Here is a 17,486-nt window from a genome sequence, read left to right as displayed (position 1 = left end):
CGCGCTCACACACGCTCCCAGCGCGTCCACGGAGATGTGTGTGTTCACATGTGTGTGTCCGTGTGTGTGTTCACATTAGGGCCGGGCGATTAATTGATTTTAATCGCGATTTTATTTTATTATTTTTTTCCTTCATCATTTTTTTTATAGAAGTGGAGAACAGCTGGATACATATCTGTAAATTATTTTAGATTATAGCTTTTTCTTTATGACTGTTTGGTGTATTTTTTTAAGGGGAGATTTCAGTTAAGTTCTCAGTTGCAAAGTGTTTTTGGGAGAGACACGCTGAATCATGTTTTCAAACTCAAAAATAATTGTTTGAATAATCTTGATTTCAATATTGACCAAAATAATCGTGACTATGATTTTTTTTTCCATAATCGAGCAGCCTTAGTTCACGTGTGTGTCCCCATGTGTGTGTGTCCGCATGTGTGTGTGTCCCCATGTGTGTGTGTGTGTCACCATGTGTGTGTGTCCCCATGTGTGTGTGTGTGTCCGCATGTGTGTACAAAACGCGGGGCCCATGCAGGCCTGTGTTTGTGCTCAGCTGGCCGGCTGGGCTCTGCTAATGATGTGTGTTAGCTCGGCCCGGCTCTGCTCAGCCCTCCATCAGGGTTGTTTTCTGAGGAAACACCCGGCCTGGCGGCAGCCAAGCCCCGCGGCGCTCTGCAGAGCACTCATACCCGGCCTTGACTGTTTGGGTCCCGCCATCGCAGTGCACACACGGTGCACTGTGTACACTGGTTAAGATCACAGGCCGTTTTGATTGACAATTCCGATAACTAACATCAATATTGTGAAGTGGAACGCGGTGTTACATGATAGTGTGGTGTTTGTTCGGGGGAAGTTGTGGTTGGACTTTTTAAATGTGGGTATTGACTTCATTACTGTGCCGTTTACTACCTGGTGGGGTGGACTGAAATGAATTGAATAAGAAACAACTTTAAGTTTAACTTTACGTGGCTCCTCCCCTCTCTGTGATTGACAGGCGGTGTACCAGCTGGCTCCTGATGAGAAGAGGCGGGGCTACGGCCTGAACGTGTTGGACACCTACTTCACCAACGGGGTGAGTGTCAGCGCCCGGTCTGCTGCTGTGGGAACATCACACCGCAGGATTGGTCATGATGTTTTTGGGAGTTTTTAATTGGGTACAAATTGTTTCTTGTTTTAATTGTCCAACGTTTGAGCAGCTTCTGTGTTCTTCTGCCAAACACCTCTCCCCTCACCCTCCCCCAGTCGGCGGCCCACCTCCCAGAGATTCCTCAGGAATTGGTGGCCGGCTGTCGGGAAAAGCTGGAGCAGAGCCACTGCAAAGAGCTCTTCAACGACTGTACCAAGTAGGTCCCCATCGCCTCTGTCTCCTCCTCCATCACCTCCAGTACCTCCTCTTCCATTACCATCACCTAGAGCACCTCCATCACCTAGAGCACCTCCATCACCTGGAGCACCTCCATCACCTAGAGCACCTCCATCACCTGGAGCACCTCCATCACCTAGAGCACCTCCATCGCCTAGAGCACCTCCATCACCTAGAGCACCTCCATCACCTAGAGCACCTCCATCACCTAGAGCACCTCCATCGCCTAGAGCACCTCCATCGCCTAGAGCACCTCCATCGCCTAGAGCACCTCCATCACCTAGAGCACCTCCATCACCTGACCCACCTCCATCACTACAATCACCCCCACCACCATCACGTCCGCCCTCTTCACCTCCACCTCCAACTCCTCCATCACCTCCACCACCACCATGACCTGCACCCTCCCCACCGCCAGCACCACTACCTCCATCTCCTCCACCCTCAACCCCACCCCCCTGCTCCATGCGGCCCTCAGACCCGGCAGCACCTGCAGGTCTGTTGGTGCTGACTCATGTGTTTCTTGGGGGTGAATGGCAGCGTTCTGTGGTCACCAAGTCAAACTCCTCCCTCCCGGCTCCTCCTCGTCTTGCTCAACATGGAGCCGATTCAGGAGGAGGTGACTTGCGTCATCGTAAGGATTAAGTAGGAACCGGTTTGGGATCATGTTTACTTGTTGGGTTTGCCATCGGATTATCATAATATGTTGTTTAGAATGAGAGAGAGAGAGAGAGAGAGAGAGAGAGAGAGAGAGAGAGAGAGAGAGAGAGAGAGAGAGAGAGAGAGAGAGAGAGAGAGAGAGAGAGAGAGAGAGAGAGAGAGAGAGAGAGAGAGAGAGAGAAAATATGGGCTGTCAGACTTTGACAGGGCAGCTGGCAGTGGCACCTGGAATGCAATCTCACACACACACACACACACCGGGGTGAATGAAAATGAGCTGTGGGCAAAAAGGGGATCCGGAACCCTGGCAGAGAAACAACTGACACCTCAGTTCTCCTAGACCCTCTCTGTGTCTCTCTCTCTCTCTCTCTCTCTCTCTCTCTCTCTCTCTCTCTCTCTCTCTCTCTCTCTCTCTCTCTTGCTCGCTGTCTCTCTCTCAGTGTCTCTCGCTCTTTCTGTCTCTCTCTCACACCATTGCAAGTGTTGCTGCTTCCTGCTCAACAAGTCAATCAACAGGATTCTTACCACTAGATACATGTCAAAACACACAGACACAGAGAGAGAGCATATCGTTTTATTAAAACATGCGTTGGACCCTACTGAACACGTATCCCAGGCTGTCATGTCTCCTGGAACACTGAAGGCCTTGCACGAAGAAGTACAGAAACACTGCCCTTGTTTGGGAGTTTAAGGCGTAACCTTGTGCAGCATGAGGTCATCAATCAATCAATCAGTGTGGTTGTCCTTTAACAACCTCGTTGGTATAAGCCCTCGGTCCACAACAATAGGCGCCTACATCAGGCCCACATTAGGGCTTGCATGAGGGACAACATGGTTCAGTAACACTCTTAACGTGTACGACTGCAGTCTTGGCTACAGTCGCTTCATTCTCCATGTGGCTCAGGAGGTAGAGCGGGTCGGCTGGTAACCTGAAGGTTGCTAGTTTGACGCCCGGCTCCTCCTAGCTGAGTGTCGAGGTGTCCCTGAGCGAGACGCCTCACCCTGACTGCTCCCGACGGGCTGGGTGTCGCCCTGCGTGGCTGACACCGCCGTCGGTGTGTGAATGTGTGGATGAATGGGTGAATGTGAGGCAGTATTTTAAAGCGCTTTGAGCGGCCAGTGGTTAGAGAAGCGCTGTGGAAATGCGGTCCGTTTACATCGTCTGCATCACAACAGCTTTGCGGGACTGTGATCGTTTGAGAACAGCTCCGCGGCGTTCGCGCCAGACGAGCCCAGCTGGGCGTGCTCTCCGGCTCCGCTAAACGAGCCACAAGCGTTGCACAAAATAACGACCTTTATTCCTCAGGAGTTCGTCTTTAAGTTTTACGATAATTCAACAGCTTGGACACTTTATACGGCCCGGCTTGTCGTCTGTTTATGCAGCTTCCAGCGCTATAAACCGATAACTTATTGCTTACTTTTAGCGAACGAGCGACGAAAAGGTTGAGATTAGACTCTGACTTCAGTGCGGGCGCTGTTGGAGTGTCGAGGGAGGGCGGAGGTATGTGTGGCTGTGGAGGGTGGCGGTGGATGTTTAGTTTACACCGTGGAGCGAGTCAAGGAGCCGGTGGAGCGGTCGTAGATCAGCCCAGCTGTTCGGAGGTGTTAATATAACGGAAGATTAATCTGTGGTGTGGCACGCACACACACACTAACACACTCTCCTGGCCGGTCCTGTTTCGGTAGCGGATCGAGACTCACCGGCCTCTGTCTGTCTGTCTGTCTGTCTGTCTGTCTGTCTGTCTGTCTGTCTGTCTGTCTGTCTGTCTGTCTGTCTGTCTGTCTGTCTGTCTGTCTGTCTGTCTGTCTGTCTGTCTGTCTGTCTGTCTGTCTGTCTGTCTGTCTGTCTGTCTGTCTGTCTGTCTGTCTGTCTGTCTGTCTGTCTGTCTGTCTGTCTGTCTGTGTGTGTGTGTGTGTGTGTGTGTGTGTGTGTGTGTGTGTGTGTTTTAACACTGGAAGAGGAGCAAGGACACACATTTATTTTGGCAGTATTATCTATATTGTAGGATTTTTAGAGAAAGACAGTACGCGCACACAATCTCTGCAAAACCACCACACACACACACTCCCTGCAAAAACAACACACGTCCTCTGCAAAAACCGCACACACACACTCTGCAAAACCACCACATGTGTGTGTCAAAGAAAACATTGAATTGTTCGTGAATGGAATTCCTGTTTCTTGGTATTTATTCTACCAGCACTTGTTCCACGTCTTTCCTGCGTAGGACTTCGGCAGAATCCTAATCCAACACAAAACTCTGACTACTGACGTACTCCTTTTCCGTGTGCACAGTGATGAGCATGGAACACGCACGCACGCACGCACGCACGAACACACACACACACAGATGGAGAGAGGGCACATGGCTGCGGAAACGTCTTGGCACCCTAAAGGACTTTCTCCCGAGATGCGGAACATACGGTTATGTCATAGCGATCTCGATGTGTGTGTGTGTGTGTGTGTGTGTGTGTGTGGTATAGTGTGATGTGTCCTCAACACTGCACTGTCCCCCCCCTCCCGACAAAAGCAGCATTGTGGCCCGTGTTTATTCCGAGTGTCTAATGGTGTCTTTCAGTTGTGCTCCTCCAGGCTGGACCGTCGGCTATAGGCTGGTGGTCCATCCTATAGGTGGGGGGGGGGGGGTCATTGGCTTGCAGGCTAAATCCAGAACGCGCACATGACTTGTATTTTTATACACAGATGAACGCGGTGTTTATGTCGACATCAACGAGGCCTCTCACATTTGGAGGAGATCTTGTTGTTGTTTTGTTTGTGTGTTACGATGGGTTGGAGACGGACTGAGCCATGAAGTCTTGCAGGAGGTTGGACGTTGAAGGCGTTTTCCCTCGCCCTCGTTCCACGGCAGTGTTGGAGTCATGGAACCGTATTTAACTTTAATGTGTTTTAGAAATGCTGTGTGTTTTAATAGACGGCACTGGACGCCAGGAAACACAACGTATACACTTTTATATCAGTTTTCCATGATATTCACCTAACGTCGATGATATGGTTGAGTTCTTATAAGACTGCCTCTTAAGCTTTTTAAGTTCATTTACTTAGTAAGTAACAGGATGCAATCACTTAGAAAATGTTAAGAGCTAATTCAACGTATACTAACTAATACTAACTAACCTTTGCAGCCCTTTCTATTCCTGGGGACAGGGAAGGGGTGAGGCCTTTAGGGAAATACTAAAAGTTTGCTGAAGCTGAAGTTTAATTCCCCTCCTCACCAAAGTCCTATAATTTTACTTTGGAGCCTTGATGGATGCCATTTTCGCAACCATAGATCTATTTATCTATCTCTATCTTTTTTAATATTCCTCATACTGCGAAGCCCATCAGCGAGGGTTATGATGATGCTGGTACTAATGTTGATATTCTCTTACCCTATTGTAAAGCTTTTGCCCGGGCATTATCGAGAACATATTTCAGCTTGACCTTTCAGCTGTGAAGCTGTGAATACCTTTCAGCAGTGAAGGTGTGAATACCTTTCGGCAGTGAAGGTGTGAATACCTTTCTAACTCAGTCCCGACAACATCTGTGGCAGGAAGCTGATGAGAAGCAGGACAGGGGTCAGGGTTCGGAAGTTGAGGGACGGGGGGAGGTCAGAGACAGGCTCGAACAGCTCTCAGTGGAATGTGGACCTGTTGTCGACGGGTTGGTTGTGGGAGGGGAGAGACGCTACCTTTTCAGAGTTAGTTTTGCTCTGGGGCGGCCTTCTGATGTCATCCTAAATAAAGATAAATAATAATAAAGAGTGTGTGTCGTGGGTTAGCTCCATAGCAACAATGTTGAAGGATGAGGGGTTTGATGATTAGCTGGTGTTTGATGAGCGGCTGGGGTTTATGATGAAGAACTGGGGACCGATGATGGTGAGCTTGGGTTTGATGCTAAAGCCCAGGCCACGGCCCCGGGGCTGTGTTCTTGCTGAAGGTAACGTGAGAGGGGGATTTGATGGGTTGACCCAGTTAATGGTGAGGAGATGGTTCAATAAGAGGATAAGTGGTCATGCGAGAAGAAAAAAACGCAAACACATTTGTTTGTTGTTCAGCCTCGGTCCACTCAGTACTTATCTCAGTCATCAAGGATGATGTTCAGTCGTTGAAATGTGTTTTCCGTCTCCCCGGCGTTTGGCGCAGAGATATCTCCTGAGATTCCATCCGAGGGCGTCCACTCAGGAAGTTCACAAACCGGTCCCTCAACCTGTTTGGGCCTGAAGAGGTTTCTCTGTGGTCTCTGGTTTGTGAAGTCGTGTCTCTGTCCACGTTGTGAAGTATGTACCTGTACGTGTGTGTTCGGGTAAAAGCTTTGTACTTCTGGTAAACCGTTTTATTTCTGCTGGAACTTTTTATTTCTGATACCTTTTTTACTTCTGATTAACCTTTTATTTCTGATGAACCTTTTTACTTTTGATAAACTATTGGTTCTGATTAACCTTTTTAGTTCTAGTAAACCTTTTTATTTTTAATAACTCTCTCCCTGTCTCTCCTCTCCCCAGGATCGTTCGAGAGTATCTGAGTGGAGCTCCCTTCTCTGCTTACCAGGAGACTATGTACTTCTCCCGCTTTCTGCAGTGGAAGTGGTTGGAGAGGTGGGTAATACCAGTCACAACTACACACTGAACAGTGTGCACACACACACACACACACACACACACACACACCCATAATAGCCCTCATCTCGTGGCCGATCGACGCGTGAAGAGGGTTTTTCATTACCTGTTTCCAGTAGTAGTATTAGTAGTGGTGTTTAGGTCCGACTGTAACAACACAGGCTGGTTTAATTACTTTACAGGAAATTAAGCCAGATTTTCATCTAATAGCGCTCCCGCGGATAGCGTGTGTGCGTGCGTGCGTGCGTGCGTGCGTGTGTGTGTGCGTGCGTGCGTGCGTGCGTGCGTGCGTGTGTGCGTGTGTGTGCGCGTGTGTGTGTGTGTGTGTGTGTGTGTGTGTGTGTGTGTGTGTGTGTGTGTGTGTGTGTGTGTGTGTGTGTGTGTGTGTGTGTGTGTGTGTGTGTGTGTGTGGAAACGGAACAAACGAATCGTGGAGAAAGTCCGGAGGACCACTTGGCCCGTAAACCCGGTGCTCCACCAATCAATGGTTGCTTTCTGGAACAGAGTTAATAATTGATGATGTTTTGCATAAAGGCCGCTAAGTGAGGCCGAAGTGGAAAACTCCGACCATCAGCACGGATTAATAATAAATGCAAGCATCATTCTGTCTGCCCCAGCACATGATCTAAAGTGGATCACATACCCCCCCCCTTACCTCCTGCCACCATCTCCTTCCAAATCTCTTTGACCAATTCTTAACCTCTCTCCTTCTCTGCCCTCCTCTCCCCCTCCCTCCCTTTCATTATTCTCGCTCTCGCTCTCGCTCTCTCTCTCTCTCTCTCTCTCTCTCTCTCTCTGCAGGCAACCAGTAACCAAAAATACCTTCAGACATTACAGAGTACTAGGAAAAGGTGGATTTGGCGAGGTGAGTGAGGGCCTCTTCCTGTGTGTTCTGAGGGCTTCGATGGCTTTGTGAATGGTTACGCCACACACGCCGCCGAGGGTCACATGACCTCGGCTGATCCCATCCTAAATGTTAGACCAAGACATGGCGTCTCGTTTTGAGCAGCAAGTGTAGCACGGAGGCAGATGAGAAACAAGTGTTGATTACGAGAGCATTTTTGTGTAAAACAATGACGTGTGATTTTTGTCAAGACATCTACTTTCAAAGAGGCCCATTGTGTGTGTGTGTGTGTGTGTGTGTGTGTGTGTGTGTCTGTATGTCTCTGTGTGTGTTCAGCCCTGTGCGTGTGTGTCTGTGTGTGTCTACGTGTGTATGCAGTCGACTGACCCCTCTCTCTGTGCTCTGATTGGCCCCCAGGTGTGTGCCTGTCAGGTGCGAGCCACCGGTAAGATGTACGCCTGTAAAAAGCTGGAAAAGAAACGCGTGAAGAAAAGAAAAGGTGAAGCCATGGCACTAAACGAAAAACGCATTTTAGAAAAAGTTAACAGTAGTTTTGTAGTAAGTACTACCTTTTTTCTTCAACCCTTTCAACCTAATCGTTTTATTTGTGTGTGTGTGTGTGTGTGTCTTTGTCTATGTGTCTGTGGCTGTGTTTGTCTGTGTGTGTGTGTGTGTGTCTCTTTGTGTGTGTGTCTGTCTGAGTGTGTGTGTGTGTGTGTGTGTGTGTGTGTGTGTGTGTGTGTGTGTGAGCGCAGTCTGAATCAATGAAGTATATCTGGCCATGAGCATTTATCTTACGATGTTTCAATGCTGCAGCGATGTATGTGAGGCAAAAGCACAGAATACCAGCTGGTAAAATCCAAAACATCTCTCTTGAATACCAGTTTGGGTGCCAGATTGTGTCCCTCCACAAGCGAGTGCTTGTGCGTCGGCCAAAGCCAAAATATTTACGTTGCCTTTCCTTGGCTCTCAACAGAGTTTTTTTCTTTTTTGGAAATTGTGACAAATTGGTGGCAGGGTCGTTGCTTCAGCCATTCATATCTTTGGCGCTTTGCCTCGGAGTGAAAAACATTTGGGAACACAAATGTGATGTTATTATACTGTGATTCTTAAATGGATATAGCGCCGAGGTCGTACTGCAGCTGGCTTTTGTCTCAAACACATCCTGCTCAATATTCCGTGTTAAACTGTGCTGTTGTCGTGTTTGTGATTAAACTGTTTATTCTTCTGCATTTATTTATGTTGTGTCTGTCTATCTCCATATGTTGGTCAAAACAAATCCTCAATGGAATTTCGATGGTGTGTTTTTCTGTGTGTGTGTCTTAACGACATAACTCAAACATTACCCAGATGGAAAGCATGTGGAAACAGTACGACCGCTTTCATTACATCTGATTGGACGTGCAAAAACTCTCAGGTGTTTTGAAAAGGAAAAGGAAAATTTAGCTTTGGACGCAGTTTCACGTTCGTCATAATGACTGCGCCGGGGATGAGAAAATTACACTAAGTGGTTGTTTAACATTCTTGGAGCATATGTATGAGTAGCTGTATAGGTAAGAACGTGACTGTCGCGCTCAGACCGTGTGTGTGTGTTATCCATACTCTGTTACGTAAACCAGTGTTAGCCCGGGTGGTGTGCCGTTAGTTAGAAAATAATATGGCAAAGCAGAGCACAAACCTAGTCATAGTTACACGTGTTTAGAACCGCAACCTTTTCCCGGATCCTGTTGGAATTGTTGAGGTATCGGAGTAGTTTTCAGCTCGTTTTCTCGTTCAGATTATAAACTGAGCTGCATTTCCTTGTTGGCGTGACTCACTGTGAACACACACATGCACGCACTCATACACGTACGCACACTTCAACGCACACACACACACAAATAAAAACACACAAAAGCACACACAAAAACGCACAGACACACACACGCACGGAGCGTCGCGCCTGGTAGACGCAGTGGGCCGGAGAGGGGTGTGTTGATGTGTGTTGCGGTGCGTCGCCTGTCAGCCGGGACAGGCGTACGCTCGGCGTTGGCTCTTTGAGCCGCGGGCAGCGAGCGCAGTGAAGGCAGTGTCTCTGCATGCGTTGCTCCCTGTGAAGGCAGCCCTGTTGCCTAGCATTAGCTGACCAACCAGGCCCTAGAAAGGAGAGGTGTTGAGTCCTCTGCTCCTCTCTGTGTCTCCCCCCCCCACCCCTGTCTCTGCCCAGGCCCTGGTATTATTTGCTTTGCCTACCCAGTGCATATCATCCGTCAGCGCTGTTAGTTCATGTTCTAGTACACTAGTATACAGTGTACCCGCGACGTGTCCAAGTTGCAAATATTGTATGTTTGTGTGTGTGAGAGAGTGCATGTGATCGCTTTAGAAGGACACGGGGCTAAAATCGCGGCCTTGGTGTGTGTGAGTGTGAGTGTGTGTGTGTGTGTGTGTGTGTGAGTGTGTGTGTGTGCGTGTGTGATGGCAGGGTGACCCTGTCCTATCCTCTTTAAGCAGCTGGTGGCTGATGAGCCTCCTTGTTTTCACACAATCTTCAGATTCCCTGCCCTAGGAATTTATTCTGAATCTGATGGAATGACAGATGTTTTTTTTAATCAGGAATTATTAATAATAATAATACAACTATAATATTGAAGTTGATTTAATCGGGTTCAATTATCATTCCAACCAAAGTAACTTTTAAGATGTCTCCATAGAACCCGTGTGTGTGTGTGTGTGTGTGTGTGTGTGAGTCCGAGTGTGTGTTACTTTGCTGTCCATGCTGCGAAGAGCTTATGGAACTCCTCCTGATGGCAGCAACGTCCTGCATGCACCGGAATGTTACCCCCCCCCCCCCCCCGTGCCGTTGTCCTGGGGGAGGGAGGGGGGGAGAGACTCAGACCCTAAGTGATCTCATTTAGTCGAGTTACTCTCCAATTACGATGCATTTATTTATCCGTCTGGAACTCCGCTCCATTGTGGCGTCCCCTGCATATCTGTCGGACCAACGCAGAATTCCCGGCCTCGAACCGGATCAAACGAGCAATCCTGTGTCGTGTTCCCGGCACGTCTATCTTCTGCGGATTCTGTTTAAAGCGGTGATGTTTTGCCACCAGGTGTGAGTGTGATCAGCCGTTACAAGCCACTTGAAGGTCTGCCCGCCCCCGTGCCTGGACACACGCCCACTTGTGTCACTCAAACACAGGAAAGGGCAGACATTCAAACGGCTTGTAACGGCTGATCATGCTCACACCTGGTGGCGTGATAATCACTCCCTTAATCGTTTTGTTAGTGTTGCCGTATTATTTCGACGTCTGTTCCTCTACCCCCCTCAAAATCTTGCTTCCTCTCCACTCCTCTCTCCCCTCTCTCTCCCATCCTCCCCCTCTCTCCTCCCCCTCCCTCCCCCTCTATCCCCTCTTTCCTCCCTCTCTCCTCCTCTCTCCCCCTCTCTCTCCTCCTCTCTCCCTTCCTCCCCCTCTCCCTCCCCCAGGTGAGCCTGGCTTACGCCTACGAGACGAAGGACGCGCTGTGCCTGGTTCTGACCATCATGAACGGCGGAGACCTCAAGTTCCACATCTACAACATGGGCAACTCTGGCTTCGACGAGCAGCGCGCCATCTTCTACGCCGCCGAGATCTGCTGCGGCCTGGAGGACCTGCACCGCGAGAGGATCGTCTACAGGTCAGAGGTCAAACCGGTGGGGGCGGGGGGTCTGGTTTGTGTCAGACACCTGGAATGGTAGAGTTGCAGGGAGGGGGTTGGCTGAGTTATGTAGAGGAGGATGAGGTTGGGTCATTGAAGTTGTGGCGATGAGGTTGTGTGGATGAATTGTGTTGCTGTGTAGATGAGGTTGTGTTGATGTGTTGAATCGTTTCTGTCTATGAGGTTGGGTTGATGAGGTGGTGTTGTTGTGTTGATGACATGAATATTTCAGGTACTGTGGGATCGATTTTATGTGTAACATTTACGTTTTAGGGAGGGAGTTTAGAGTTTTATTTTAGTATTAAAGTTTGAGCGTGAATTGGCTCTTCGTTGAAACCATTCTAGCTTTGGAAGTAGTTGAGCTTTGCCGGAGTACATTTACATTCACATTCAGGGCGTTTATCAGACGCTTTTATTGAAAGCGACTTACAATAAGTACGTTAGTCAGAAGAAGGAGAAACAACAAAACATTGCTGTCAGTAAAGTAATGATGTTCATAGAACCGAGTGCCAAGCACTAACGATCACTAGATTGATCCAAACACTGTAACACGAGACAGGATCCATTACAGAGGGTGTCACAACACGAACACTGTGTACACAAAGAGGGCCTAAACTTTGCAATGTGTTTTTGACCTGACATAATTTAGCTAAAGCAAAGACAGGGCTTTAACAGGCTCAAACCAGCCATTAAAGCCCGTCTGTGGTTGTTCAGAGGGGAGACCGCTGCTGGTCGTATTTTCCTTGGACGTGAACTGGTCATACAACTGACGATTATGTGTTAATGAGCAGGCTGCCCTTTTAACAATAGGGCGACCTGTCTACTTCTGCTGAGCAGGGCCTTGCATCTCGTGCCAACACAAACACTGTAGTTAAACACCAGTGTTTAAACCCACAGCCAGCTTCTGGTGTTGGCTGAACGATTGTGGACACAACAGATTCTTCACATTTCAGTTGTTGCTAAAAACACAACGATGCAAACTTTATTGTGACCCAGATTTGGGTCTTTGATTCCCTTTGAAGGGAAGAAAGGGGATGAATTGGAGGTGTTTTTTAAGGCTTCAGTGAAGAGGTCCTGTCCTGCTGGAGGAGTAGGGTTGAGGAACGGGTCACCCCTGAGGCAGGGAGGAAGTTTATGTGTTTAGTCCGGGCTCGTCCCGGCCAACCAGGTTCAGGCCTCGCTGGAGACAGAATATAAATACGTCCCGAGCTGTTTATTGTATTTGACCTTTCGGTAAAAGGGGGAGCGTGGAATGGCTTTCCGTTGAAACCCTCGTGCACTGGAAGTAGTGGAGTTTTTTCCTGAGTACTTTTACCTTAACATTCAGGGTGCTTAGCGGACGCTTTTATCCAAAGAGACTTACAATACGTACATTTGTCAGAAGAAAGAGAAACAGCAATATATCACTGTCGGTACAGTAAGGATGTTCATAGAACCAAGTGCCAAGCATTAGCAATCACTACGTTAACCCATTCCCCGTATACAACAATGATAGCCAGGATAAGATGCCACACAATGCTAAGCACTATTAATAAGGGCACGGACGTATAACATGCAATAAGTGCGTAACAGAGCACAGACCTTGCTAACTAACTAAAAGCCAAGCCTGGTTGTTATCGATCCATACGTCCTTAATACTGGTAATCCTTGACCAAATATGTGATTTCAAACATTTCAATTATACATGAATAACGCAACGTGAATCTTCTTCTGCAGGGATCTGAAGCCCGAGAACATCCTCCTAGACGACCGCGGTAAGTCTCTACGTCGCTCTCCTTGGCCTTCAAGATGCACGTCTATGTTTGAGAGCCAGCTCACGTTGATCACGTTCTCCCCGCCCATCACTTCCTGTAGACCTTCCTTTGCGGTCCCATACGTATAGTTCTACGGGCGTCCATGTTTAAACTAGCTTAAACATGGACGCCCGTCATGTTAACCAGCTAGCATGGCATAGCATAGCAGGACATGATGTTCAGGAGACAGCTCATGATAACCAGCTGATATAGCGTAGAGGAACATTACGTTCGGGAGACGGCTCATGTTCACCACCTAGCGTGGCATAGCCGAACATTACGTTCAGGGGACAGCTCATGTGCACCGGCTAGCGTAGCATAGCCTAGCATAACATAGCATCACATTGCAGCAGTGGGAGTGGGGACCGCTGGCCTATTTTCAGATCCAATACAAATAGTTGTACGGGATCTGAGAATCCCGTTGAACGTTTAGTTTGGCCGGGGGCTCGGTTTAAGCTAAGCCTCGGTACACGGGCCTCGGGACAGAGGCCGACCAGTCTCCTCAGCACCTCCCTGATGAACAGGAACCTGTTTGTGTTGAACTTACTCCCAACCTGCTCTGTTTATACGGTGGCCTCCAAGGGACACACACGTAGGGAAGGGGAAGAATTAAACCGCAACACGTGTCCCCTTTGCTATAGGTTGATCAGCCAACGGGCTAGATGTAGCATTGTTGCACTGCTTTAATGTAATGTTCTGCTATGCGAGTCTAGGCATTGCTAGAGCTATGTTAGCTGGTTAAGTCTCCAGAACCTAACGTTTTGCTATGCTATGTTCTGCTATGCTATGCTATAATATGCTATAATATGCTAAGCTATGCTGTATAATGTTTGCGTAAACATTACCTTGACGTAATGATTTGCTATGTTCTGCTATGCTACGCTAGCTGGTTTAACGTGAGCTGTCTCCTGAACGTAATGTTTTGCTATGCAATGTTCTGCTATGCTATGCTAGCTGGTTAACACGAAATGTCCCTCTCCTACCCCAGGCCACATCCGAATCTCCGACCTGGGCCTGGCGGTCCAGATCCCAGACGGGGAGACGATACGGGGGAGAGTGGGAACGGTCGGCTACATGGGTGAGGGGCACTCACAACAATTCATTCTCCTTCTCCCCCTTTCTCCCCCTTTCTCCCCCTTTCTGTCTCTGTGTTCTCTGTGGTACCCGGTTTGAGAACGTTTGAGAAGGCATTCCTCTGGCCTGAGCCCTGCCTCGCTGTTGGCCGGTCTTCCCTATCAGCCCCACATCTGTCTTTCTACCTTCTCTGTTCTCCCTTTTTTCTGACACATGCGAACGGATTGACGTCACGCATCCTGTCGTTTAAACAAACCCCTCTCCTCTCCTTCCTCTCTCTTTCGTCTTTCTTTTTGTCTTTCTTGTTCCTTTTTCTTTCTTTCTTGTTTGTTTCTGTTTCTTTTTTCTTGGTTTGTTCCTTTCCTTTTTCCTGACTTTTTTTTACTTACTTTCTCTCTCTCTCTCACTCACTGACTCACTGACTCACTCCCTCACTCATTAACTCTTTCCCCCTCTCTCTCTCTCTGTCTCTCTCTCCCTCTCTCCTCCCTCCCTCCCTCCCACTCACCCCTCTCTCTCACTCCCTTTCTTTCTCCCTCCCTCTCTCCTCTCCCTCTCTCCCTCCCTCCCTCTCTCCCTATCCCCCTCCCTCCCTCTCACCCCTCTCTGTCTCCCTCCCTCCCACTCACCTCTCTCCCCCTCCCCCTCCCCCTCTCAGCTCCGGAGGTGATCCAGAACGAGAGCTACACCTTCAGCCCTGACTGGTGGGGTCTGGGCTGCCTGGTCTTCGAGATGATCCAGGGACAGTCGCCGTTCCGCAAGCGCAAGGAGCGCGTGAAGCGGGAGGAGGTGGACCGCCGCGTCCGGGAGGACCAGGAGGAGTACTCCGACAAGTTCTCAGAGGAGGCCAAGGACATCTGCAGACAGGTGAGGAGGAGGAGGTGGAGGGAGGAAGAGGGGGGAGGAGGGGGTGAAGAGAAGGAGGAGAGGTAATGGGGTTATGAAGGAGGAGGAGGAGGAGGAGGAGGAGGGAGGGGAGGACAGGAGGAGGAGACTCCAGGAGGGAGGAGGAGGAGGGGGTGGAGGAGACTCCAGGAGGAGGATGGGGAGGAGGTGAAGGAGGAGGAGGAGGAGGAGACCTGAGGAGGAGGAGGAAGGAATGTGCTGCAGTGGGAGCAGCTGTTTCCCAGTGCGAGTGAGGAGCGACGCCCACTCTGATGTCATGAATCGTATTTTCTTTCTTTGTTTTTTTCCATCCGACTCTATTCGCCGACCCGTCCTGAGAAAGTCAACTGCCCCCCCCCCCCCCCCCCCCCCCCCCACTGTCCCCGTCTCTTCGAGAGCAGAACCACAGTGGGGGCAACCGAGGACTGGGAGCAGGTGGGGGCTGGGGGCGGGGGGGGTTATGGTGATGTAGTGGAACATTCTGACCTCTGGGTTGAGCCGAGTCAAAGACACCCCAGGGAGGGAGGGAGGGAGGGAGGGAGGGAGGGAGGGAGGGAGGGAGAGGGGAGAGAAAGAAAGGAAGCTAAAGTAACAGAATACAGAGGCGAGAAGTGAGGAGAGAGAGAGAGAGAGAGAGAGAGAGAGAGAGAGAGAGAGAGAGAGAGAGAGAGAGAGAGAGAGAGAGAGAGAGAGAGAGAGAGAGAGAGAGAGAGAGAGAGAGAGAGAGAGAGAGAGAGAGAGAGAGAGAGAGAGAGAGAGAGAGTTCTTATCAACAAGATAAATATCTCCACAGACCCAAAATAGCCAAGTGGTAAATGTTCTCGAGGAGTGTGTGTGTGTGTGTGTGCGTGTGTGTAAGTGAATGAGTAAGAGATTGTGCTTGTGTGTGTGTTCGTTCTCAGGGCTTAGCTTTAGTGAGAATCACTTTAACAGAAGTGATTGTTCGGAGGAATGTAGAAGTGGCGACGGGGACCAAAGAGAAATGAGAGAGAGACGGCTAGAGAGGAGGAACGCAGGTAGCCGGGGGTGACGTCAGCGGCTGTTCTCCTCCAGGTGTGACAGCACCTGGTGGCTCTGTGCAGAAGCTTTAAAGGGATGACATCACGCCACCAGCCGTGAGTGTGATCAGCCGTTACAAGCCATTTGAATATCTGCCTTTTCCTGTGTTTTAGTGACATCGCAAGTGGGCGTGTCCGCCCAGATGTACGACGGATAGATGAGCAACATTTGCCACAGTCCAATGGGTAGGCTGGTAGACCGGTCTGTCCGGCGTACATCTAGGTGGACACGCCCACTTGTGATGTCACTAAAACACAGGAAGAGGTCGATATTCAAAACGTCTTGTAACGGCTGATCACACTCGCACCTGGAGGTATAATGTCACTGCTTTAAGGCCACAAGGCCTCTCCTCAGCTCCTCTTTAACACTTGAACGTGATTTAGCCTCTGGGTCACATGACCTCAAAAGGTGAGCCGACAGGTATTTTGAATGCGTCTGTGCATGTGTTCCCTCGAGTGCCCGGGCAGTCCTCCAGAGATGACTCTCTGCTATGTTAGCCTCCTTTATCCCCCCTCCACCCTCACCCCCTCACCCCCTCACACAACACTGACGAAAGAATGGGAAACGACGAATGACACGTTCTTCAGCGATCCTCTCCCATTTCCTCTCCCCTGATGTCACTTCCTGGTCTCTGATGTCACTTCCTGTCCGTCCAGCTGCTGGCCAAGGACCCGAAGGAGCGCCTTGGGTGCCAGGGCCGCGGGGCGGTGGAGGTGAAGCAGCACCCCATCCTCCGCAACATCAACTTCAAACGGCTGGAGGCCAACATGCTGGACCCGCCCTTCAGCCCGGACGTAAGACAGACACACAGACAGAGGGAGAGACAGACACACAGACAGACAGACAGACAGAGGGAGAGACAGACAGACACACAGAGGGAGAGACAGACAGACACACAGAGGGAGAGACAGACAGACACACAGAGGGAGAGACAGACAGACAGACAGAGGGACACACAGAGGGAGAGACAGACAGACAGACAGAGGGAGAGACAGACACACAGACAGACAGACAGACAGACAGACAGACAGACAGACAGACAGACAGACAGACGGAGAGACACACACAGACAGAGGGAGAGACAGACACATAGACGGAGAGACAGACAGACAGAGAGACAGAGAGAGAGGCAGACACACAGACAGAGGGGGAGACAGAGGGAGAGACAGACAGACAGACAGACAGAGAGACGGAGAGACAGACACACAGACAGAGGGACAGACAGACAGAGGGACAGACAGACAGAGAGACACACATAGACAGACGGAGAGACAGACAGACAGACGGAGAGACAGACAGACAGACAGAAAGAGAGAGGCACAGACAGACAGACAGACAGAGAGACAGACAGACAGACAGACAGACACAGACAGAGAGACTGAGATAGACACACAGACGGAGACACACACAGACGGGGACACACACAAACAGACACACATACAGAGAGAGACACACACACGCATACATATCCAGACATACACAGAGAGAGAGAGAGAGACACACACAGAGAGGCAGAGCCA

General features: G+C 49.7%; 1 protein-coding gene across 1 annotated transcript in view; it reads left to right on the top strand.

Annotated features, from left to right (window-relative positions):
• The window catches only part of grk4 (G protein-coupled receptor kinase 4), a 46,484-nt gene that overhangs the window by 22,512 nt on the left and 6,486 nt on the right, over positions 1-17,486 (top strand). The window contains exons 4-13 of the mRNA XM_079729175.1: positions 989-1,066; positions 1,237-1,337; positions 6,520-6,612; positions 7,435-7,498; positions 7,895-8,035; positions 10,944-11,134; positions 12,872-12,909; positions 13,937-14,026; positions 14,681-14,889; positions 16,623-16,760. Coding sequence (XP_079585301.1) covers positions 989-1,066; positions 1,237-1,337; positions 6,520-6,612; positions 7,435-7,498; positions 7,895-8,035; positions 10,944-11,134; positions 12,872-12,909; positions 13,937-14,026; positions 14,681-14,889; positions 16,623-16,760 — 1,143 coding nt within the window. The remainder of the gene's footprint in view (positions 1-988; positions 1,067-1,236; positions 1,338-6,519; positions 6,613-7,434; positions 7,499-7,894; positions 8,036-10,943; positions 11,135-12,871; positions 12,910-13,936; positions 14,027-14,680; positions 14,890-16,622; positions 16,761-17,486) is intronic.

Source organism: Pollachius pollachius (assembly GCF_949987615.1).
Source record: "Pollachius pollachius genome assembly, chromosome: 2".
Lineage (NCBI taxonomy): Eukaryota > Metazoa > Chordata > Actinopteri > Gadiformes > Gadidae > Pollachius > Pollachius pollachius.
This window is presented reverse-complemented; position numbering and strand designations above follow the sequence as displayed.